The following is a 23,699-nucleotide window of genomic DNA, read 5'->3' as shown; positions in this document are numbered from 1 at the left end:
CTTCTCTAGATTCTGAGATTTTACTTTTTTCTGGTTTCATTCATTTTCACCTGATATTAACTCGGTCTTATTTCTGGTAATTTGGTCTGAATTATCAGCTAATTTGGTTGGCAAATGATTACATTGATATTAGTCTTTATTGTTGGTTTGTTCATTCATTTGGATAATTTTGTTTCTCATCTTTTCTCATTTCTTTTGAAGAGACTTTTTCTTATTGAAAACGCGTAATAACCTTTTTTTTGTGTTTGCTAATAATTCTGTTGATTGTTTGATTGTTTGGAGTGAATCAGGCAAGGAATAAGTGTGATTTGCTTTACAAATGTTGTGCGCTTCTTGTTATGAAGGTGATCATAATGTTGATTGTAATGGTTATCAACAATCGTTAAAAGGTAACGATGATGGGCTCAGTTTTAAACACATCAACCATGTAAATGAACAGGTTGATGATTAATGAAACTAAAATGCATTACGGAAACTCAATATTGATCAGCTTTACCTGTAACTAAATCGACATTAATTTTGTTGTTCCTTTATTTAATCATTTTTCTCACTTGCTCTTGAAAATTGACTCAAGACAATTTGTATTCAGTTAAAAAATCAGTTGATCACGCGATTCACTTGAACACGTTAACTTGCAATACATTTTTATATGTTAATCTGTAAAAGATGTTTACAATTTACAGCTGATGATAGCTCAATGTAACTATAAAGAAACCGGTATTCAGTTGTTATTAGAGTTTAATATCAATTTTCCCTGAAAAGGCGAACAATTTTATCATTAAATTCAATGTTGTTCAACAGTTGTCAAACAGTAACAATTATTACAATTTTGATGGTTTCAGTCAAGCTTACTGTTGGTTATCATCTTTGGGTTACATTGTTATGACCAGAAATTGAAGGAATTGGGTTTAAGTGATTATTTTGATGAACAGAGTTGATCTGATCCTATCAAGTTGGCATTTGGGTAAAATTGATAAACATTTATGTTTCTGGTTAAGGTTAAACTTACAATCACATAAGAACCCAAATAAACCAGAAATCGGGTTTGATAATCATTTCTAATGATAACCTCTCTGTAAACTCAATCCATATGTGAGATCTCTTAATTGTGACAATTATAATTAATTGAAGCTGTTAAGGTGAAATCTTTTTCTCTGCTAACAATCCTTCAAATTCATAATGTATTCCAAGAGCAGTTCTGATTTCTCACACGATAATTGTTTCAAATTATCATTGTTTCCTAACAATAATTATTCAAATTTTTCATTCAAGTTTCCCTAAGCAAACCTTTTTAAATAAAACATTAAACCCTTTCCAAGGATTGCAGTTGTCTTTCAAGATATCAATTAATTGTTGAAAGATGATCACAATTGAGTTAATTATATCAATCGTTGTGTTTGAACAAGAAAAAGGTTCGTGATTCCATTGATTTGATTGCAAATGGACTTCATATGTTTACCATTGATTTGAAAATTTGTTTAATCTCATTTAAAGCCATTAGCGTTAAAAATAAATGGCGATTATTAGTCAACAATTTACCGTCTAATTGTTGCTGTTAACCTGTAAACATTGAGCTTAAATCAGGAAAAGCTGAGAATTGAAAAAAGAAATGCAAAAAATTGGAAAATTAAATTATCGTGATTTAAACTGTTTAAAATTGAGTTACAACTTGGACAACAATTTACTCTAAATTTAACTCTTCATTTGTGCAAACTAAAAATGATTGACTAAACAATAATTAACCAAACAGTTTCGGTTTCATCAAATTGAATTGTAATCATTGCGGAATCAAACTGATTGGTAAATGGTTAACATGAAAAGGTAATTTTATTGACTGATGTTGAATTAAATTATTGATATAACAATATTGTTGATAATCAAATAAGTGTGAATGATATTCTGGTCCGTCTTAATAACAATCAAAATTGACCTAAATTTGATTCCAATATTGAACAGATATTTTAATCTTTTCAAGGTTAATCTTTTCACTATTATTTATGCACTTAATCACAATCATGGTAATAAGCTTAATGATTTAAACAGTAAATCCAGTTGTTAATGATGATTGAATGAATCCATACAAAATGGCCTCATTTCATTACCAAATGGCGTTGGATATCATTCAATATTACAAATTGTTATTGACCTTAACCGGAACTTATTGACTTCAAACATTTGGTCTAACATTTAGTGTTGATCCAATTTTGGGTTCAATTTTTTGCATCAATTTTGGGTTTATGTTTGAGTTTAATTAGAGATTGAATTGACCATTGAAAATTGATCCAATCATTGAAACCAATTTAGGTTTAGATGATCATCTATTAATCAAGGTAAGGCTAAGATTGGAAGCTAATTTCATATTAAATATTCAGATTCGCTGTTGATGTTTAATGAGATTGGATTTGCTCGATTTACCAGAAACTAAATAATCAATTTTTAGGACAATTAAGTAGATCATTGGTTGACAATTAAAAAACGATGGATTTGCAGTTTTGTCCACTTCTATTGAATCTCTAATTTTTATTACAATTTGCTTGTCATTTGTGGGTTCAAATTGGGTTAACTTTGAATGTTTAATGTTGAACAATTTAAGGTTAACTGTTTAAGTTAATCTGGAATTGGATGAATTAGTTGAGTCTTGGGTTATGATGGGTTAATTGTGAATTTAAATGATGATAAAATTGAAAGCTGAGAAAGTGATTAACATTATTTTGTTTTATTGTTTCCAATTGTAATCCTTTAATCATAAGGCTTTTACTAAACGTTACAATTTTTTCAATTTTAAATTCGCTTTCATTGTAATGAATAATAATCACTGATTAAGCTACTTCAACTGATTCCTGATTATGATTAGCCGCAGGCTTGAATCAATGAGACAACCATTTATTACCATAATCATCATTAAATTGGCAATCGATTAACAATCAACTTTTTCCCTCTTCAACTGAAAGCCAATTTACAATCAATAATTTCAACTCTCACATTAATCAACAATCAATCTTATTTCAAATTAGTTTCATTATTAAAATGTAAAATTGAATCAAGTTAAGGTTTTAAATGTTTAATAATTATATTCACAATTAGCTAACCCAAGGTAATTCACAAAAGATGAAAGTTGGTTGGATTTATGGTTAAACTGGTTAGACTTATGGTTAGACTTATTGTTTTATTGTACTCTTTCAGCTTGTCTATTAATTAGTAATTAAACGTTTCCAAATTGTACTTGATTCGTGTAAATAACAATGAAAAAACCTTAATTTTGGTCTAACAATTGAATATTTTTGTTACAAGGAAAGATGATTCAAGCTTTTTATCCGCTTTTTGGGTTTTGTTTTGCTTTTGTTTTCAATGTTTTCCCATATTTCATGGTGCAAAGGATGTTCAGAGTTTAGACTATTGTTTCATCTATTCAGATTTATATCAGATATGATTGTAATAACATTATTATCATTTACTTCAATTCATTTAATTAAATCTTCAAGGTTTTCTAATCACTTTTTGTTTTACTCATTTAGCTTCCTTTGCAATGGGTTTGATTGTTTTCCTTCTCTAAGTTTACATAACAAAACATTGACTTACCTTGGATCAACAGTGTAAAGTTTAGTATTAAAGATAATCAAATTAAAATAAATTGTGAGCTTCAAAGATTGATGTAAAGATAATTGTTAATGAATTAAGTTTCAATTTTTTATTCAAAACTCGTTTTGGGTTCTGATGAATTAGACGCCATCTGTTGATGTAGAATGAAACTTTTCTGGTTAAAGTAACCATGACAACGTCAGCCATTAAAATTGCCGATTTATTTAAGTGTAAATTTTGAATTTTTCATGCTTCTCATTTGGAAATGTTGATAATTTCAATTAAGTGTTTTAATTTTTCTTTCTCAGTTCATCAGCCAACATCAACATTCATCAGGATTTTATGGATTATTGGTCATCTGAAGATAATTTGCAATAATGATTGACTAATAGCTTTCTTTTGGTTAACTTAACGGTCAGTCAGCATTTTGTTTATTTTTGTAGTTGATCACAATTTTTGGAAAATTTATTTAATGTGAACTGCTAATCGATTAACTCGTTCAAGTATTTCAACTTTATGGATTGATTGATGGAGTTACAATTTAACCACCAAGCTAATGAATAAGTGGTAAAGGGAAAATTTACCGATACAATTTTCATATTTCATAATACAACAATACAAGCCATTTGTATCATTTCATATCAACATTTTTTCGTAAGAAAATTGCTGAAACCGCCAATTTAAAGTACAAAGCAGCCGTTTGTTTGTTAATAAATCAGTGTTAAGAACAATCAAGCTTTACAAAATTGAATCGTTAACCTACAATCATAATATCCACGCTTCAACTTAAAATCATCAAAGTTCACTAAAACGTTTAACCTTTCATCGATTTTTATCAAAAACTGATTTCAACTGAATTTAAAATAGATTCACTTTTATCTTTTTTCTAAAGTGATTAACCATCCTTTTAACACCACAACAAGCCTTTGCAATAATAATATAAACCCGCCATTTACCATAATAACATCCAAAACATGGGTTTGGTACTTGCTTAAAAAGCAATCATGTTAAAACAAAATATAAAACATTTTTTAATTTTTAAAATTATCTCATCTATTACAGGATGGACCTGGAAAATGGCCAAAATGTCCAAATTTATTACCTCCAATATAATGAAAGAATCCTCAAGGATCAAAGCAACCTCAACAATCTTGGAATGGATTACACCAACATCTTGATCAAAATGAAGGCTACACAAGTATCAATTAAAGGGATCGTTTAAATTGATTAAAAATGAAAAAGATGAACTTGGAAGAAGAAAAGACTATCCAATTTGATCAATCAATCAGTTAACATGTTGAAGATTGATCAATCAAAATGGTTAACTCTTATTTGACGGGAAAAGATTAAGTGTTGAGGCCACACATTTGGACTGCTTGCCAATAGGATATTAAGCAAATCGTCTACAAATGACCTGCCAACTGGTCAACTCTTTTACCTAAACGATACTGTTTATGCAAATTAATTGAATGGAACAAAACACTGGACGGAAGAAAGGACCCGACATAAAGCTCTACTATTTACTTTCACTTGATTCACAATCGAAGCGTTAATGGTTCACAAATGAAATGAAATTTTCAGGTAAACAATTACCAGCCAACCATGAAAGTGAATCATTTAATTTGAAAAATTTAGAGTAAAATGGTTCAAGCAAACTTTATTGTCGCAAACAATAAAAAGCAGCATTCAAACCAAAACAAACAAAGCCAATGAATTGAACAGATTAAACAATTGAAGGGAAATGTTGATAATCAAGAGCCTATGAAACAATTGATTATGTGATAATTGACATTAACCCATTAAACAGTGAACATTTGATGACAAAAACAAAGTTAATATCTATTTCAATGTCTTTATCATCAACAACATGGTTGACTTTTAATGAAACCAGAATGTTTACTCTCTATTCAATGACCTAAGCTGGTTTCAGACAAAATTTGCATCATTCTTGACTTATGTTCAGCTGAAGCTTCCAATTTCGCAATTCGAATGTTTTTGTTCTAATTCCAGAAGCAGTTTCGGATCACAATTCAGGACCAATTAAAGCTCTCATCTTACAGCACATTTACTGTATTATTAGCTCTACCAGCGTCCATTTTTTGGTAAACAAATTTGTTGGTTAATTAATCATTGAAGATGAGCTGATGACCTTTCCTCCAAATGATAAACTCTTGACGTGACAATGGTTAAGTTAAAAGTCAGGTCCAAGATAAAAGTGACATTAGATTGAAATCACGTTGGTTAACATTTAACAATGTAACTTAATTGTAACCAGAAAAATTGATAGCTATTTATAATGAACACACAAACACACAAAAGATGGTTTGTAAAAAAAAGGTTGAAAACAAGAGAAAAATTTAACCTTTTTTACTTCTAATACATTGGGGTTAACATTGAATTAGGTTTGAGTGGGAATCATAATAACCTTGAAATCATGATAAAATAATTATTCAGGAAAAGAAGGGAAACTCTGGCGAAAAAAAAACTGAATAAAATGGCCAGAAATTGAACGGAAAAGCCAGTAAATTGAAACGTTTCATTGAATCTGATCGTGATGCAAATTTATACTCATATTAACGGTAAAGTTAGAAATATTTTAATGTTAATTTATCGGTCAAAAAATGGGAAGAATCAGGTAAAGATGAGAATGTAAAAAAACAGAATAAAACTTGTAATTGTTTCCTTTATTGATGATAAAACTCAATGAAAGTAAGCAGGGAATTCAAGGGCAAAAGTTCATTTAACTCTAAATAAAATCAGGTAAATCACAATCTTGAAACTGAGTTCCGGTAAAACCTGGAATTCAAGTTTACAATTGAACCTGAAAAGACACAAAATGACACAAATTTCACATTCTTATTCAGAATTTACAATAAAATTGCCAAATTTTCTCAATCATTTCATCTTCAATGTTAGTGTCTCAAAGACCTTTTCATGAGAATGTTATTCATAAATGAACCAGAATTAGAGATTTTGATTGATTAGATTTGGCTAATTGTTTTCCCATTGAACTTGTTAATAGCCATAAATGGATGAATAAAGTAAAAATGGATGAAAATGGCTTTAATTGTGTCCGGGAAAGGAAAGGTTTGGTGTTGATGAAGATAAAGATGAATGATAATGATGATGATTATCTGATGACCAAAGTAAAAATAAATAAACTTCCCCTTAAGCTGTTAACCTTTAATTTACTCTGATAAGTTCAAGGGTCGAATCAGCATTTTTGATCAATCAAAATGCTTGAAGCACATTTTAATATCAACTTTGCTTCATCTGTAACTAATATCATTTTAGGATAACATTTCAATATTGAAATACAACTTGAAATGGTGTTAACTTGGTTACCAACTATTGGGACAAATTAAACCCAAATTAACATGAATATTTGGTTAACTTGCTAAAGGTTTAACCTTTTGAATACAATTTGGAGACAATTAAATGTTTACAAACTGATTGAGATTAATAATAACTGAAGGATGATCTGTTTTGATCAAACAAATTGAAGTTAAATTGATTTGCTTTTGTAGCTTCATTCAAACATTTTCAATTTACTCTTTACTGTTGTTAATTGTTGAGTCTTGACAGTTGCTACAAGATGGTCAAGTCACGTTATCACGCAACAACCAAACTTGAGGTCAGTTTTTGTTTTTACGCTAAAAATAAAGTTAACCTTTAACTTGGTTCCAACATCAATTATAATTGATTGATCTTTTCAATTTTACATTAAAACTGATTTAATCAAAATTGGTGAAAAGGATTGTTTACCTTTAGATAAAAGGTTTGCCAAAACAAAGACATTATTACAGAAATGGGTTTCAATCAAAAAATGGTAAACACAATCAATCACAATGTGATTAATTAGTTTGTAGTTTAATGAGGAATCATCAACAATTAGTTGAATCTATTTAGAGTGAAATGTTACTAGATGAAAGCCTGAGAAACGCAGATGAAGACCTTGCCCATGAAGCCCATTATGAATCTGGTTAAGATGGTGATGAAGACGATGATAAAAACAAACAGGAAGATGATTCTGGTAGATTGTTCATTAGAGTACAAAAGACAAGCCCAAATCTTATTCTTGCAATTGTTCAGTTCTACTTGGAATATAATAGTAGATATAAAATTGGAACTCGCCCGTTTCCTTAATAACTGATGATGATAACCATAATAATAGGTGAAACAAGGTTGAAGCTTTAAACCAGCTTAAAAAAACTCTTTTGTTACCAAATGTAATGAGAACCGGAAAAAACTGAAAGTCACTTTTAGACTTTACCTTTAGTCTTTACCTGACTTTTTTCCATCACTTGCATTTCTAATATTAAAATGAACATTAATTCAATTGTTTCAACACTATGTATCATTAACCCGATTGTTACCCATTTCTTGTTACAATCAACGTTCAACTTGATTTGATGTTAAACTCAAAGACAAATGTCGGAATATCTCAGGTTTGATTTGGTAAATTCAATCAAAAGGTGAATGTAATAATAAAAAAGGTTAACTGTTTGGTTAATGTCATTGAGATTAAATTGAAATGGCTTGTAATCATGAAATTCATGTTTATCAAGGTTAATGTTGTTGATTGGCATAAATGTATTTCTGAACATCAAGACATTGAAGAGGCCTTTTCGGTTTGGCGAAAATTATTTTCTTGCTCTTTTTTATGTCTTGGATTCAATTGAAATTTCAACATTTTACTCAATCATTTAGATTAATTGTCAATAAAAAAAACTGGTAAAAGTTAATAGTCGCTTTAAATTGTTTTCTTGACTCTAGACAATCAGTAAATTTTTACATTCATTTTGGTCTGCAAACTGAGAATGGTTATTGTTGTTGGTGATTACAATTGTTGGCTTGATTCAACTCTATTATGGATCTTTAACCTCGTGTGAATATAGCGATAGCCATGATTAGAATTGAATTTAATAATTGTTTTCAAGTGAAAGCGGAAAGTTGTGAGAGTTTAGGTTTTCTGGTAATAATAGAGACTGGAATAGTCAACATGGCTAAATTACAATTTACATTTTATTTGCTCTTCTTAATTTCATATCTCAACAATTGGTTAGGTAAGGTTAAGTATTTAGCCTAACGGGTACACTTCTAGTGCTACAACTGAATTACATTTGATCATTGGCTTGATATGGATTACACGATAAAATAGAAGTGGCTCTAGATTCACTGATTGATATGATTCACGTTAATTGATTGTTGCTCTTTTATTGCATTTCAATGAAATTCCCAGTAATGTATCAACAGTAGCTTTGAGTAGACCTATGCTTGAGATCATTTGTTGCCTTCAAATGTGCAATCCATTCGAGTGAATTTGATGGATTCATTGATTAGATAGTTATGGATTTCATCGAAAGTGAGAATTGGATGAGATTGATTGTTATGTTTAACTTTACTTTCGCAGATTGGCCTAACAAGTGCCATTATTTACGATATTATGAACCCTTGTTGTGTGTTGATTCGTTGAGAATTTTCCTTTTTTCCTTTTTCTACCCAATCTGCAATTGTGGATTCAATTACATTATTTCTCGTTTTAGCTAAATTATTGCCAATGAATTATTGCGAATTTTGTTCAAAAAAATTTTTATAATCATTATTTCCTTGAACAGTATCGATGGTGAATCTATTAGAATCAAATCTAATTGCATTATTAATCAACGTATTGTTGGATGATAGAAGGAATAATTTTATAAAATCGTCCGATTTAGGTTTTTGAGATTATTGAATAGCAACATTTGCTATTAGTTTGATTACCAGATCATTTGTGAATACATTTAGTTTAATAACAAGTAAGCCTGTTCAAAATTAAAAATGAAACAACTTTTCGTTCTCTGTGTCTTTACCATCTCATTTGTTGCAGCCTTTGACGTTGCAGATCTACTCCAACATGATTCAAGCAGAAAAAGCATTAAACCTGTAGATTGTCCTGAGCTCACTCGACTTCGACAACCATTTGACCTTAAAAAAGTAAGATTTGTTGCAGGCAGTTGTAATGTTATATTTCAATGTGTTTGACTTTCGTTTTCTTTCAACAGTATCTCGGTGCTTGGTATGAAATAAAGTCAACCAAACCAATTTTTGAGAATGGCCTACGTTGTGTCAAAACTATCTACGGAATGGACAATTTTCAAATCGTTTTTGTTAACAACTCTGCCGTTGATCTTGCTAACAATGCTATTTTCAGTCTTGGAATTGCATCTCATCTAGAAAACGCATTGTCAGTTCATAACTTTTTTTCAAATGGTCCATCTGGTAAGTTTTATACCGAATTCTGATCAGTCGATGGTGATTATTGATAATTGCTTGTTTCTTAATATCTAGATTCACCTTATTCACAATATTGGGTTGTTGACACTGATTACGATAATTATTCATTAGTTGTTTCGTGTAATGCTGTCGCTCCTTTATTCACTATCCGTAAGTATAAATGTCTAACTGAACTTCATTAACCAAGATTTAATTTCAAATACAAATTTCACGATTTTTAGGTGATGCTTGGATACTTTCAAGGAAACCAACCTTAGACGATGATACTGTCAAAAATCTGGTTGCTAAATTACCCTCGTTTGGTTACAAAGACGTTGAACTCCTTGACACAGCTCAAAATTGTTGATTTAAATCATGGAATAAGCTATTACCGATAAAATTGGAACCAAAACCTCGAAATTATTCTATTTATTGATAAAAATGCTGTATTCTGAACCCTCTAAATCACTATATAAATAAAGGTTACTTAGCTTTATGTTTATATTCAAAAACTTATTAATATTTAAAAATACGAATCTAATATTCGGCAAAATAATCGTAAGATTTGAAATTTTATTGACCGCTAAGTATCTATGAAAAACACTTACAAGAATATGTATGTGTATTTAACATCATTACAATGCTGGAAGGTAAGGGGCGAAGTCAATGGTCTGTCAATGGATTAACATTATAAGTCGGATGCCATTTTCAGGAAAATGTAATTGCTTTACCTTCATGTTACTTTTAAATTCACATTTTAATTGAAGTGAAATTATTTTTTGATGTGAATCATAATGACAAGAAAAGTTATTAGTGAATGCATTAAATGTCAATAAGTTTCAATTTTGAAGTTCAAATGGTGGCTTTTTTAATGACCTTTTTGAGCAAGAGTCGATTTCAATCTTTCAACAGGATTCAGATGGTTTAAGCCTTTGATTGAGCCAGTCATTTAATCTAAATAATCATGAAATAAGAAGTATTTTTTGATACTCTTCTCAGTTTAGGAAATCAAATGATAAACTTAAGCTTCATTTAGTCCATAATTTTTCACAGAAATGGATTTTAAAAGGAAACTTAAGGTCAAATGTGTTGATCATTTTGATTAGCAAAATGAAAAGCAATGAACAAGCAATCATTAGCTTTGAATAGATATATGCCTAGGAAGTTCCTATGCTAAAGATCATTTATTTGTTGACTTCAGATGTGCAATTAATTCGAGTGAATAGATTGCTTAGATAATTATGGATTTCATCGCAATTAGGATTTGGATGAGACCAGTTAATATGCTTTGTTTTACTTTCGCAGAAAAAATGCCATTATATCACAATATTATCAACACTTATTGTGAGTTAACTCGTTGAGAATTTCCCTTTAGATTTTCCTTTGAATTTTTCCTCCGTCAATTGAAATAATTTGTGAATCATTTTGAGCCAAAGCTTTCAAAAGCATTGTCAATAAATTATTGAGAATTTTGTTCGAATTAGAAAAAGGTTTAGTTAAAATCGCTATAATCATTATTCCCGTTAACAGTATCAATGGGTGAATCTATTAGAACCATACTTCGTATTGGTAAATGATAGAAGAAATAATTTGATAAAATCTGCAAATTTAGGTATTTAAGATCAGTTAACAACGAGATTTGTAGTTGTTGATTTACAGATCACTTGTGAATACGTTTAGTTTAATAACTAGTTAACTTGTAAACAATCAAAATGAAACAATTTTTCATTCTCTGTGTCTTTGCCTTCTCATTTGTTCCAGCCTTTGAGGCTGCAGGTCTATTCCAACTTGATTCAATCAAGACAAGCTTTCTGCCTGGAAGATGCCCGGAACCAACTCGACTTCCACAGCCTCTTGACTTTGCAAAAGTAAGAATTTTTTTCCATTGAAATCAAACACAGTTGTAATGTCATATTTAATGAATCTATTGATTTGTTTTCTCTCAACAGTATCTCGGTGAATGGTATGAAATAAAGTCAACCAAACCAATTTTTGAAAATGGTCTCCGTTGTATCAAAGCTAACTACTTCGTAGACACTTATCCCGTCATTTTTGTCAACAACAGTGGCGTTGATCTTGGTAACAATACAATTTTCAGTGTTGGAGTCGCAGAACCAACTCAACAAGACAATGTCCTCCAAGTAAAATTTTTCAAATGTAAGTTTTATACTCAATTCTGATCTGTAAATGATGAATACGCAAAAATCTAATTCCTTGTTTCTTCAAATTTAGACTCTCCTTACGCACAATATTGGGTTGTTGACACTGATTACGATAATTATGCCTTAGTTGTTTCATGTAATAATATCTTTCCCTTCTTCAATCTCCGTAAGTATTCATATTCAACTGAACTTTAATTAACCAAAATTCAACTTGAAATACAAATCCTATTTTATGCTTTTAGGTGATGCTTGGATACTTTCAAGGAAGCCAACCTTAGACGACGATACTGTCAAAAAGCTGGTTGCTAAATTAGACTCGGTTGGAATTAAAGACACTGAATTCCTTGACACAGTCCAGAATTGTTGATTTAAATCATGCAATCAGATATTATCGATGAAATTTCTACCAAACCAAATCCTAACCTCCGAAAATTCCCTTATCAAACCTTAAAATTATTCAATTGATTGATAAAAATGCTGTATTCTGAAACCTCTGAATTGTAATATTAAAATAATCGTTTTCAATGGCATTTTTGAGCAACAGTTAATTTCAATCTTTCAACAGGATTTAGATGATTTAAGCCTTTGATTGAGCCAGTCATTTAATCTAAATAATCATGAAATGAGAAGTATTTTTTGAACCTCTTCTCAGGAAATCAAATGATATTGAAGATAAATCTAAGCTTGATTTAGTCCATAACTTTTCACAGGAATCAATTTCAAGATGCTAATTTAAGGTCAAATGTGTTGATCATTTTGATTACTTGGAATGCAAAATGAAAAGCAATAAACAAGCAATCAACATTTTTTATTAACAATTTTTATCTTGAACAGATTTCACCGATTAAAATTGTTGCAATCAAATGTTCAAATCTTCCGGTTCTGTTTTTGTTTTTTTACTGGTTGCTTTAGTCTCCTAAACGCACCCAGCGGGTTGTGGCACTTTTTGATAGCCTATTGGGATCACATGAAAGCCCACATGAAACGGAAATCTTGTAATCATCTTTAGCCTTATTTAGATCTTCGAAATGTCCAAACTGCAATTGAGGGAGGAAATAATGATTATAAACATGATGTAATTGACTATTATGTTTGAGAGATTAGATTGAACAGTTGATGACAATTTTAAAGATTGAAACAATTTAGACTAACAAATGAATGAAATTTTATAACCAGAAGACCATTAATGTGGGATGATAAAGGATCAACCATTTTTAAGTTGAACCATTTCTTTGGCAGTCGTTAATGATGATAAATTGTTGAGGTGAAATTGTTAAATATGATTAAGAAAATTATTGCCATTCGGCTTTGTTTGAAGCTTTACCATGAAAGAGTTTGGGAAAGATCTTCAATTGATTTCCAGGATTCATCAGTTTCAACATTTGTCCATCTCGATTGACAATTGAGAGCAATTTTGATTGTAATCAAGTTTTTCCATTTACTTGCTAATAACAGTTTCAATATCCAATGAAATAAATTGGGTTAACCATTTAAATCGATGATAGATTTGGTGGCCTCGATCAATAGCTGGTGATATTTTTAATCAATTTGTCTTTTCCATGACAAAGTGGTTCTATTTTGGGTTCCATTTTAATTAGTCTCTAATTGTTGTTGGATTGATATTTTATAAATTAAAAGTAAAATCTGGATAATGACTGGTTATTGATTATTTTAAGGAGAAAGGTTTAATGTCCGAATAGTTTCTTTCTTTTGCTTGCTTTTTCCTTTGCCATCCATTAATTGACTGAAATTAATTAATGATGATCGTCTCCAGCCAATTCAGCTTTTGCTTGATCAATATAATCAGTATTGAATAGTTTGGTAGGAAAAGTATCACGACACAAATTGTAACCTTGGGTAGTTAACTAACAGTTAATAAACTGATCAAAAGGCCTGAGGTAAAAATGAAAACACCAAACCCATTTTACTCCACTTTTGAGCATCTGGTTAAAAATACACTTTTGAATGGTTCACATTTCTGCCCTTCATCAGCAATTTCATTTCAATTTTGATTCTGTGAATGAATTGGATTTGATAAACACCTAAATCTCCTCACGAATTGGTTTAACTCGATGTAAGATTATTATCGTTGATGGCTACTTCTTGGTAAAGACAAACGGCTGTTTTCCTTCTGAAGATGGCCAAGATTGAAATGATAACAGGAAAGGAATCTATTTTTCTCTCGTTTCTCATCTTTAATGCTTCTTTCCTTCAATTGATTTAATCAATTGTTACCAAAAAAACATGGTTATTGTTTTATTTGATGATTAACAAAACAACATCAGCTTCTAAAAGGCTACCAACATCGTGTGACTTTACATCTTTATCACCACACTTGAGTTAATCTTGATCATGTTAACAGCAACAAAACACATTACGGATGACCGGTTCAAGGTTTACTCAATCTTGTGCTATGTTAATCCAAGGATAACCTTGCAGGTCAGTTTGATTGATAACAGAGATTGAAGCAAAACAATGGGAATCCGGTAAAAAAACGATGAAACTCATTAACACCCTGGAAACGGAAACGATTGCCAGATTTGTGTTCTTGTAAGCAGTGAAATCCAATAAAGATAAACATACGTCCATAACAGCCAAGTTAACCTGTTCATCTTATATGTAGTCTCATGGGAAAAGCATCAGGTGGCCATTCATTGATCCAATCAGGTTCATCATCTTTTTTGGTTCACCTGAACCTTCTTGACCTTTTCCAATATTTGTTTCTCGTTCAATATGATGTATCAATTGGTTTAAATCATTGATCGTTGGTAGGCTTTGCAACCAGTTAAAGTCGCAATGACAACCACACCATTGGTGGGTGACTTTTTGATTATCCCTGTTGATTGAAACGAATGGTCCATCTTTTTATAACTCTTGGCTGGATAATAGATTCACTTTTTAATGGCAACTGGAAATCTTATTATCTGGTCCAGAATTGTAATTAACTTGCGTTTTCCGAGTTTCTTTTTCGCCATCTACAATTTATTAATATTCATCATGATGGCGATCAAATGGTGAGGATAACAAAGTGAAGATGGTTGGTCCTTTATTCAGCTATAAATTGGTAAACAGTAATTATAATATAAATGAACATTGTGAATCCTAAGTGCTGAAAATAGAGCAAATGGTGTGAATAGTGGTTTGATTAAGTAACACTGTTGAATAACAATTAAAATGATTGAAAGAGAAAAGAAAAAGCTTTAGGCTAATTTTTTAAAGATGAAAAAGATGAAATGTTTCTTTTATATGCATATTCAATGGTAAGATTATTAACATGACTGTGGGTGGTGGGTGGCTGATTCAAACCTACACTAAACTCTTAATTACAAGCGATTCTAATGTTCCATTTTGTTAAAAGAAGCAAATGTTAATGGCTACCGGGAGAAGAATTATTTAAAATATATTGGAGTGAATTTGGTCAACAATTTGATTGTTTTGGTAACAGTGATAGAGATGAAGTAAATCACTATGACCCTCAACTGTAAAACCTAAATTGTATTGTATGAATAGGGAGAGAGAGAGGAGAAGGAAAACATTGGACTGGACAGTCAGGTTTCAATTTGAATACTGCTTTAAGCTTCAAATCATTATACATATTCATTTGTTGACCAAATTAACCTCAATCGTGAGGTCATCTAGACATGGTTACATGGTTAAATAAATGTTAACAATCACAATTTAAATATTATTACCGGTATAGAATGACAATTGACTCTTTACCGAAACTTGTATCCATTACAATTGTAATGTAGCTCAGTATAGTAAACGATCAATATGATATTTACAATATTTACATTACAGTTTCAATGAATATTATATTGCAATAGGAAAGAAATACTTTTGATTGATAAAATTCCTATTAACAATCCAACCAATTTAATGATTAAACGATGATGATATAAACTAAATAAAATTTATACTTGCCTCGATAGAATGATGAAGCAAGCTTGTTTACACTGTTACAAAAACGGTTATATTGATGAGGCTGAGTTTGTATTTTACAACTTGGAATGAAATTTTGATGAAATTTTGATTTGAAAGTGATAAACTTGAAAGAATGAAAGTTAAGGGTTAAAAGAAATCTTTGAATTTATAATAACAATTAAACTGTAAATCATCAAAAAAGTAAAACAAAAGTACCAGCTAAAGCTTAAGGGCAAGTCAACGTTCTTGATACTCAAAACCGTCTGCCTTTCAGCTTAATTAGAAATACAAATAACTTTCTTCATCATCACAAACTCAGGTATTAATATTAATACATAATGATAGCCAAACTAACAGTGTTTAAGTTTGAAAAAATTATTTACTATTTAAAAATGGTTAAAATTACCATCGAGTTAAGCAAAAACAATTGAATAAATTGAAAAACTTAATGGTTTTACGATTAATCGAAATAAAGGGTTGCAATAGTCTATCGATAAATCGAAATAGCGTTTTTTTGTTATCCAATCAATTGCTTTTGTTTTCAAACGGTTTATTGTTTTCAAAAGTCTATTTTTGTTTCCTTTTATTTTGCTGATTTAAGTTTGTGTCATCAAATTGTTCAACAGGTCAAGTTCAACGTAATCATCTTCAACTGAAGCTATCATCTCTGTTTGGGTGTTGATTGGTATCCAGTAGAGTTGATTTGATTACCTTTTTAGTGTGGCCTTTTACATACAAATTGTCTACTATTAACGCTTATAAAGGAAAGGCTTTGTGTACAACAATTTTCACCTCAATTTTCTTTTTTTTCTTCCGCTTCTTCAATTTTCTCCTGATTTATGAAGGTCAATTGAACAGTTAACATTCATGTTTTGGCTTTTTCTTTTTTTCGCTCTGTTGATGAGACATTTCAACGATCTGCTGATAACTCAAGATCAAGGAAAAAACATTGAAGCATGTGTTTCACCAATTGTTTGATCCGTCTTGAAATCAGCTAAAGTTACAATGTTGAACAAAATTGTGTCTCATAAACTCATTTTTCATTGACAAGTTATAATTTGAAATTCAAACCATCATTTATAATATGTTTAGTAATCAAGTTACCAAATAACCTCGAAAAGGTTGTCTCGAGCTGAAAGCCCGAGGCTAACTGTTTCTATCAATAATTTCATTTTTTGCTTTCTTTTTTTTCAGGTCCAGTTGAATGTAATGGGTTACTTGAATATTAATGAAATTGATCTGTCCGACTAATGGTAACTTTTTTGCTAAACCTAATTCAATATCAAACGGAAAACCTAAAAACCTGATAGTTAAATGATTTGACTACACTAATAAATAACCGTGTTACCAATTAATTACATTAGCTGCTTCGGATGGTTAAACGTTTGTAAAATGGTTAAGAATTGTGTGTTAATGAGTGTTTACTTAAACAACCGACATCCATATTATTGCCACATGAATGGTTTTACCTGTTTACTTTGCAATACACATCTTCTTTACCAATCAGAACTCAAATCATGATCAAGGAAATATGCAATTATACCAGATTGGATTAATATGTGATACATTATCCAGTTTTAATCCCTCATCATCTTGTGATGATGAATGTATCTAAACTCTTTAATTTTACATACGCGTATTGAAAAGGCTACTCAAGGATTCAAGTAAATATAATGAAAAAACATCAGGAAGAGGCCGCTTGAAATATGATCTACCAAATATACATGAACATTAAATTACTGATGACCCACCAACTCTTATCTGATGAGATGTTCTTCTGAACACAATTGGAGATGGAAAATGTTTCTAGCTTTGTTTTCAACTTTTTTTTCACCATCAGCCAATACATGAAGTTAACCTGTCGTTTGAATTGGCTAACAATTGATCAGTAATATTGTGATCTTCCCCTCGGAATCCGATTCCATTGGAAAACTTGTTCTTTCAATCAGCCCAGGTAAAGTAGGAAGAATGAAAGGTAAACTAGTGAGTTGCAAAATTTTGATCACAATTGTTGATTCCTGTACTAATAGGAAGTATCTTGAGTGGGAAAAGCATTGTCATCGATGAAAAAAAGTGATTGAATAATATTTTTTATTCCTTCTCTCTTTTGTTTAGCCTAAGGTAGTCATTGTTTTATGTGTTTTACTAATGATAATAATGAAAAAAATATCCATTCTACAGGGCAACGATCGTTACAATCAACATCATCACTTGGCGAGAGAAAGTCATTAATATTGCTGATACATTGATCTCACCGTGAATATTAACCCAATCCATGTGAACTGTTGTCATAATTAAGGGAATCAAAAAATCTATCAACTATAATAACAATTCACATACAAGCTGTTGATCAGTTACAAGGAACCATAAAGCTTAATATACATCTAATCGTATATTATTACAATATCAATTGATTGATTTTAAGATCAAGGATATTCTACATTCATCATCACAATCTGTTTATCAAGTAAATGGTCCATCTTGCAAGAGGGTTAGCAAAATGAATGATTGCTTATTGACCAAAGGAAGACCCAAGTCAAGTTTCTGGATTTCAAGATTTAAAGTTATGATTAACTTGATTATCTGTATCCAACTTTAATAAGCTTTTGGCAAGTGATCGTTAGCAAATCAGGTTTACTGGACTTGGTTTATCAAGTGTTAACCGTGGTTAATGTTATTTATTTAATGAGATAGTGACAAGGAACCTATTCCAGTACCAAGTATTACCACAAAAAGCAAATGAACAGGGGTTCAATTAATCAAGATATGGCCAGGTTAGAAACACGTTTTGTAAACCTTAATTTAATCATCCTCGTTCTGATTTCTGAGCAACCAAAGTAAGCTGGCTAATCAGATTTAACTTCAGTTATGAGACAAAAATTTGTTTTTCAAAGATTTATATTTGATTTGTTAACATATCTCTTCATTTACAAATGATCCAAATAATCTTTCAGAATTTTTCAATGAAAGATTTGAAGATCAGATGGTAATAGATTCTTATTCCATGAACACAGCTATTTTACAAATTAACGCGAGATTAATTAACAGTTTTACAGTTTTGGAAAGATATTTAACAATACATTGACCACGCAAAAAACTGATGAAGATCAAATAGATTGTTGATTTTTTACAATTAGTCTACGAATTGGCAATGTTATTATATTGTTAGTGAGCTTCAAATTGGTAAATAAATGTTACTTTTATCGTCATTGCGTGATGCTAAATTTAAATGAGATTAACTTTTACCCCTTTCATGTTGAAATAAAGTGATGAGACACTTGAAATAGTTGAGGAAATTAACTGATGATGAGAGAACTGTAAATTGTGTTTCACGCAATCAAACAAGAATAGGCATGTTGATTAGATCTTATTAACATATTTGTTAATTTTCAGGGAAATGATAAAAATGAAGATCTTAATATCCATACAGATGACCATCAAAGATCAAGTAGTAACCATTGTACAACAATTGAACATTTACATAAATCACGTATCTGAAATGTTTCAAATTATATCAGATTTTGTCTGTTTCTCCAGTTTATATGTTGATTCAAATTAGATACATCTTGATTATTTGATAAGTGAACACGAAACAATTTGTTTCTTTTTGTTAAACTAATTACAGTTTTGATTTCACTTACCATGATGATATTTTTGTCAAGTTGCTGTTGAAAACTGTTGATCAAATTCCCACTGAAACAATTGTTATCCATTTGAACACTTTAAGAAAAGTAAAATGAAATTCCGTATTAACAAGTTCTATTATCTTGTTCTTCCAGATTTACACGATTCACCGATAACTGTTATGGTCATAAATTAATCCAGTTAAATATATCCACAATTTGCACTTTCAACTACCAGATAGATTCACTTTGATCAATTGTAAATGGGAATCAACATTGAAATGTATTGGAATACAGTTGTTTATCCAGAGACAAGGAAGGAATCAAATGAATTACAACAATTGAAAATGAACACAAAGACTGTCAAAGGTGGTTAACAATCACTTAATAGTTCAAAAGTAGAGGATTGTTTGATTTGCCTCTTCAAACAACAATCAACAAAAAAAAAGACGAAACACTTTTTGTTATTCAGATGTTGGTTGACTGTTGAGTGAACACAAAACGCTGAAACAGTAAACACGTGAAAATGATCGTCATTCAAGTAACGGCAAACAACCTTTACTCTCCAGTCTCATGCCCAACAACTTGTTTCAATCTTCCTCTCTCTCTCACTCACTCACTCCATCTCTCTCTTTCTTCTAATATTCATTCTCTTTCTTTTTCATCCTGCACAGGTTTGCCAAGTCCACTAACATGAACATGTTAATGTTGAAAGGATTTCCAAAAATCCTGTTTACGTCTTGTGTTTCCGATGCTTGGCTGGACGTTAACTCAGGCTCTTTCTCATCTTCATCTTTATTATCATCTTCTATTTTTTATTCCTCTTTTCTTTATGCTTTGCTTGTTTTCAAAAATTCACTCTTCATTTTCCCTTTCTTAACTCTTCAAGCTTGACTTTGCCATTTCTGCAAACTTGGACTTTTATCCAAAATTCAACTCTCAGTGGATGGTCACTCAATGGATACAATTTATCGATAAATGTTTTTTTGCTCTTTTCTTTCTGCTTTTCCCGTGGAACTTGTCCAAGTTTTCCATTCACACCAGACCCAAACTTGGCCATAGATCTGCAGACATTCAACAGATAATTTAGAAAGATCCAGAGACAGAGGGAAAAATTGGACAACTCATCAATGTTGTCAAGATTCAATCAACTTTCCAAATGTTATGCTTCATAATTTATCCTTTTTTCAGAGTTTGAAAATTTTGGTAAAACAAAGATTACATTAGTTTGAAGATATTAGTACATTCAATAGTTGGTACAGCTATTAGCAACCGGCATTTCTTACCCAATAATCAAGTTATGGTTATTAGGTTAATCTCATCATTCCAATTAAAATGATCTCTAACATCAGTTTCAGTTTAATGCTTGCAAATCACTGATTCAACTTTGCTTTTTGAAACCCAAATTGTTGCTATTTTTTGTAGAAATTGAATAATTTATTTGAAACTGTTGGAAAATTCAATTAGATATAACATTTTCTGCATATCCTAAGAAATGCTGAGATTTTATGCACATTTTGCTTCCTGATTCTTGTACCTCTTTGGTATGGACTGCGACAAGCAATTGGCAATTAAAATGTTTGGATTATTCATATTTCAATTCAAATTTTGATATTCGTTAAGTTTCATTCCTTAAAGGAATCGAATAGCACTCATTAGAAATATTCATTTGATTGAGATTTATTCAATAATATGACCGGTCAATCATACTAAATGTAAGGTAAGTCATTAAAACTTGACAATAACTATGCATAAGATTGATAGGTGCGTCCAAAAAATTGAATACAAGACAAATGTTGATTTACAAAGACTTTGAATTAATTATAGAATTATACCTAATTTAAGAGCGTTGTGTGTACCTAACAAGTAAAATGTATTGTTGGCTTGAGCCTGGATCGTTCATTACCTTTAATTTTCCCTTTTATTTCTAGTGCTTTTAGAATTACTATTTTTATACCAACTTTCACAATTTTTACAATTTCGCGAATAAAAATTTCGAGTTAAAATTTATTGTTGGGCTTTTAAAAAACTGTTTTAATAAAATATTGAAACCTATTTAAAATTATCACAAAATTACTGGATTTAATGCATTCTCTAACAAAGTGTAAGTTTGCAAAGTTTTAGATTGTAATAAAAATTCACTGAGCAAAGGTAGCTTTTAAGGCGCCACCAAATAAAAAGGCAAAAATTGAATTTTTAAAATTAAAGCATCAGTGTTGCCCTCTTTTGGGTATTAAAATCACTATCTGATGAGTTTAAAGATCAAAAATTGACACAAATGTCATAAATTATCAAAAATAAGCAAAGGTTGAACCTTTATTTGAAGTTTGAATCAGTTAAAAACCTGCCAACCGCAGCTATGGAGGCATTTTAAATTCTTAAACTTTTTGTACAACGAGCTTTGCCTTTTACAACTTTCGGAGCTTTTAATTTTTCTCGCGGTCATTCTCTTTCCATTAATCTGGTTACTCTCCTATGATCTGTGTGATTATCAAATTATTTGCCTCTCAACAATATGGTTATATTTTACTTAAACTTTACTGAATTCATATGATAACTCAATGATACGAAATGCTATACATGCAAGAGTGTCAATACTTGAATAACAAAAATAATGTTTTCCTTGTTATTATAAAACAAAATTTATTTATTATTTATATAAATCACATTCACTTTGAGGAATAAGAGTCATGATCATAATGACCGTAACCATGTTCATTACCATAACTTTCATGACCATAACCTTCATGGCCATAACCTTCATGACCATAGCCTCCATTACCATAGCCTCCATGGCCATAGCCTTCGTGACCCTGTTCCTTGAAATTGTGTTCATCGTGGCCACCATATAAGCCTTCATCACCGAAATGATCATCTCCTAAATGGGACCAGCCCTTGTGATGGTGTTCATAATGTTTCTCCACTTTGATTCTGTCGTCAAGATGAAAGACATTAGTTGGTGTATTGAAACTGGACTCACTGTTTGTACTTACGGAATGTGAACTGGTACTTTTACTGGAACATGGACTGGCACAGGAACGTGAACGGGAACATGAATTGGAACGTGTTTGGTTACTGGATATGGAATGTGTTTCACTATTGGAAATGACAAAAAAGATCAACAGTTATTGAGATAATCTTTCAACCTTTCAACCTACCAATTGGTATGTAAACTGGATGACGAACTGGAACTGGAACTGGCATTGGAACAGGCACAGGATGTGCTTGTGGTGGTGGATGTCCACCTCCTCCACCAATGATTATGTGTCCACCGCCTTTGCCTCCTTGAACTGAATGGATGGCAAAAACTAAACCAAAAACAAGAGTCAACTGGAATGTATTCATTTTAAATGTTTCGTATACACAATATATCACACAATATAAATCTAAATGATTCTTGATTAACTAAAACTCATCTGATTAAAAAGATTGATTGGAAAATGCTTTTATACCTTTTGATATGCAAAGTTTCCTTGGAGGTTATGGTTAACTGATTTGACCAGCCTTTACTTTCACTGAAAGTCTGTAATAATTGGAAATGATTCCTGGAGAATCAATTGAAATTAAATTAAAATAATTGAATCGATTAAAGGATAATTTCACCAAACCCAGGAATGAAGAAGGAAAAAGGAGATCGTTGAAACCATCAGGAATCTGATTAATTAAAGCGGACTGCGTGTCTTTTCAATCCACTGATTTGCTTGAATGATGTTCCATCCGTTACTGATGATATAAATATAAACCTTAAATATAAATGCATTACTTGTATATCAATAAGTAATTAATAATATCATTTATCTTGTCACCTCTAAAATAATAATGAAAAACCTCAACCGCACTATAAAATTGTTTACTTCCCTGACTTTCATTTTCAATTTAATATACATCTTTGATTATAAGTTACAATTGGTGTAATTTAAGCTTTTCTGATAAAAAAAATCATTAAGTTGTTTCAAATAATTTGATCAAAGTCACAATTGATTTAGTATACAATTGCCATCATAAATAGCAAGATTAAAGGTTATCGAAGTTGTCATCGTTTATGAAATGACCAATAGAGACTAATAACAAGTAATGCTAGTCCAAAGGTAGATGATTCAAGTGAAGACAATTTGTATATCAAGATCTAAATCAAGAATCGCTGAATGCAGTCATT

The 23,699-nt window shown here is 30.7% G+C and overlaps 3 protein-coding genes and 2 long non-coding RNA genes across 8 annotated transcripts; 3 read left to right on the top strand and 2 right to left on the bottom strand.

Annotated features, from left to right (window-relative positions):
* Positions 1-9,255: 9,255 nt before the first annotated feature.
* On the top strand, positions 9,256-10,330 carry LOC107362908 (apolipoprotein D-like). Its single transcript, XM_015930044.3, has 4 exons — positions 9,256-9,555; positions 9,624-9,840; positions 9,910-10,005; positions 10,077-10,330. Exons 1-4 carry the CDS (start codon positions 9,400-9,402, stop codon positions 10,199-10,201), a joined length of 594 nt encoding a protein of 197 aa, XP_015785530.2. The 5' UTR covers positions 9,256-9,399; the 3' UTR covers positions 10,202-10,330.
* Positions 10,331-11,422: 1,092 nt separating this feature from the next.
* LOC107362909 (apolipoprotein D) lies at positions 11,423-12,526 on the top strand. Its single transcript, XM_015930045.3, has 4 exons — positions 11,423-11,702; positions 11,784-11,991; positions 12,067-12,162; positions 12,239-12,526. Exons 1-4 carry the CDS (start codon positions 11,547-11,549, stop codon positions 12,361-12,363), a joined length of 585 nt encoding a protein of 194 aa, XP_015785531.2. The 5' UTR covers positions 11,423-11,546; the 3' UTR covers positions 12,364-12,526.
* Positions 12,527-12,727: 201 nt separating this feature from the next.
* Positions 12,728-16,430, bottom strand: LOC112538946 (uncharacterized). Its single transcript, XR_016200208.1, has 2 exons — positions 15,921-16,430; positions 12,728-15,105 (listed from the first exon to the last, which is right to left on the bottom strand). It is a non-coding gene; the product is annotated as an uncharacterized LOC112538946 (long non-coding RNA).
* A 27-nt stretch (positions 16,431-16,457) lies between these two features.
* On the top strand, positions 16,458-21,143 carry LOC107363337 (uncharacterized). Of its 4 annotated transcripts, none has more exons than XR_016200207.1 (5): positions 16,458-16,765; positions 17,115-17,874; positions 18,102-18,694; positions 19,700-19,912; positions 20,218-21,143. It is a non-coding gene; the product is annotated as an uncharacterized LOC107363337 (long non-coding RNA). The 4 variants fall into 4 exon arrangements; XR_001568865.3 differs by having other exon boundaries at positions 16,458-17,006; XR_016200206.1 differs by having other exon boundaries at positions 16,458-17,041.
* Positions 21,144-22,169: 1,026 nt separating this feature from the next.
* Positions 22,170-22,949, bottom strand: LOC107362911 (uncharacterized). Its single transcript, XM_015930047.3, has 3 exons — positions 22,702-22,949; positions 22,537-22,639; positions 22,170-22,474 (listed from the first exon to the last, which is right to left on the bottom strand). Exons 1-3 carry the CDS (start codon positions 22,886-22,888, stop codon positions 22,213-22,215), a joined length of 552 nt encoding a protein of 183 aa, XP_015785533.2. The 5' UTR covers positions 22,889-22,949; the 3' UTR covers positions 22,170-22,212.
* Positions 22,950-23,699: the final 750 nt, after the last annotated feature.

This window comes from Tetranychus urticae, chromosome 3 (genome assembly GCF_039701765.1).
Source record: "Tetranychus urticae isolate SD_2017Ah chromosome 3, NJAU_TeUrti_SD_1.0, whole genome shotgun sequence".
NCBI classification, from domain to species: Eukaryota; Metazoa; Arthropoda; class Arachnida; order Trombidiformes; family Tetranychidae; genus Tetranychus; species Tetranychus urticae.
Note: the sequence above shows the minus strand (reverse complement) of the source record. Positions and strands in the feature narration are given on the sequence as shown.

What these genes read in the sequence shown, in the direction of transcription:
- LOC107362908 (XM_015930044.3), top strand. Translation starts at nt 9,400, where the DNA reads ATGAAACAACTTTTCGTTCTCTGTGTCTTTACCATCTCATTTGTTGCA. An exon ending in TTTTTCAAATGGTCCATCTG is followed by an intron (nt 9,841 to 9,909) that starts GTAAGTTTTATA and finishes CTTAATATCTAG; the next exon opens with ATTCACCTTATTCACAATAT. An exon ending in CGCTCCTTTATTCACTATCC is followed by an intron (nt 10,006 to 10,076) that starts GTAAGTATAAAT and finishes CACGATTTTTAG; the next exon opens with GTGATGCTTGGATACTTTCA.
- LOC107362911 (XM_015930047.3), bottom strand. Translation starts at nt 22,888, where the DNA reads ATGAATACATTCCAGTTGACTCTTGTTTTTGGTTTAGTTTTTGCCATC. An exon ending in TCCAGTTTACATACCAATTG is followed by an intron (nt 22,640 to 22,701) that starts GTAGGTTGAAAG and finishes CATTTCCAATAG; the next exon opens with TGAAACACATTCCATATCCA. An exon ending in AAAGTACCAGTTCACATTCC is followed by an intron (nt 22,475 to 22,536) that starts GTAAGTACAAAC and finishes TCTTGACGACAG; the next exon opens with AATCAAAGTGGAGAAACATT.
- LOC107362909 (XM_015930045.3), top strand. Translation starts at nt 11,547, where the DNA reads ATGAAACAATTTTTCATTCTCTGTGTCTTTGCCTTCTCATTTGTTCCA. An exon ending in CCAAGTAAAATTTTTCAAAT is followed by an intron (nt 11,992 to 12,066) that starts GTAAGTTTTATA and finishes CTTCAAATTTAG; the next exon opens with ACTCTCCTTACGCACAATAT. An exon ending in CTTTCCCTTCTTCAATCTCC is followed by an intron (nt 12,163 to 12,238) that starts GTAAGTATTCAT and finishes TTATGCTTTTAG; the next exon opens with GTGATGCTTGGATACTTTCA.